The sequence below is a fragment of the Halyomorpha halys genome, unplaced genomic scaffold (assembly GCF_000696795.3).
Source record: "Halyomorpha halys isolate HHAL.00 unplaced genomic scaffold, Hhal_1.1 Scaffold401.1, whole genome shotgun sequence".
NCBI classification, from domain to species: domain Eukaryota; kingdom Metazoa; phylum Arthropoda; class Insecta; order Hemiptera; family Pentatomidae; genus Halyomorpha; species Halyomorpha halys.
This window is the reverse complement of record NW_027108484.1, coordinates 1,073,955-1,074,572: the sequence shown is the minus strand read 5'-3', so window position 1 is coordinate 1,074,572 and position 618 is coordinate 1,073,955. Positions and strand designations below refer to the sequence as shown.

General features: G+C 27.8%; 1 protein-coding gene across 1 annotated transcript in view; it reads right to left on the bottom strand.

The window, feature by feature from the left end:
• The window catches only part of LOC106682315 (zinc finger protein 729), a 23,362-nt gene that overhangs the window by 13,820 nt on the left and 8,924 nt on the right, over positions 1-618 (bottom strand). The window contains exon 6 of the mRNA XM_067046824.1: positions 65-94. Within this exon, the coding sequence (XP_066902925.1) occupies positions 65-94 (30 nt within the window). The remainder of the gene's footprint in view (positions 1-64; positions 95-618) is intronic.

The window sequence follows — 618 nt, the reverse complement described above, 5'->3', positions numbered from 1 at the left end:
ATAAACAACATTGGAATTTATACTTATATTTCTATAAATAATGTAGAAAAAAAAAAGAACTTACTAATTTCATCCATTGTTAACAAACTAATAATTTATAAACTTAGTGAGATAAGCCAACAATGAGATTATTATCAAGAGAAAAATTTTATTTACATTATAATCACATTCCAAAGAGGTAAATACGTCGTCGCTCAAAATAACTTTAAGTTCGTTCTTTCAGGAATGAACCATTCACAATTATCACATAAAAAATTAATCTAAATTGTTGATAATTCAAAAAAGTAATGCAATATTTTTAAAAAAATCAAATTTTCTTCTCTTTTTGCCTCTACCCAGCTCAACCAGTCCTCTAGATTTTGTGCCTGCTTATTCAATTCATTAAGAGATTATCCTTTTTCCGAATAGATTATCCATTTCCTAAGCTGTTCAACGTTCTTTTAACGAATAGTACTCATTTACGAGTTAATTCAGCAAAAAAAAGCCTCCTACGCAGGGACAAAAGAGTTCCAATGTAAATCAGATATGGTATATTTGAAAATAAATTTTACCGCTCCCCTTTCTAAGGAAATTATATTTGTCTCTTATAACGGAAAATACTCTTGACAATGTAATTTC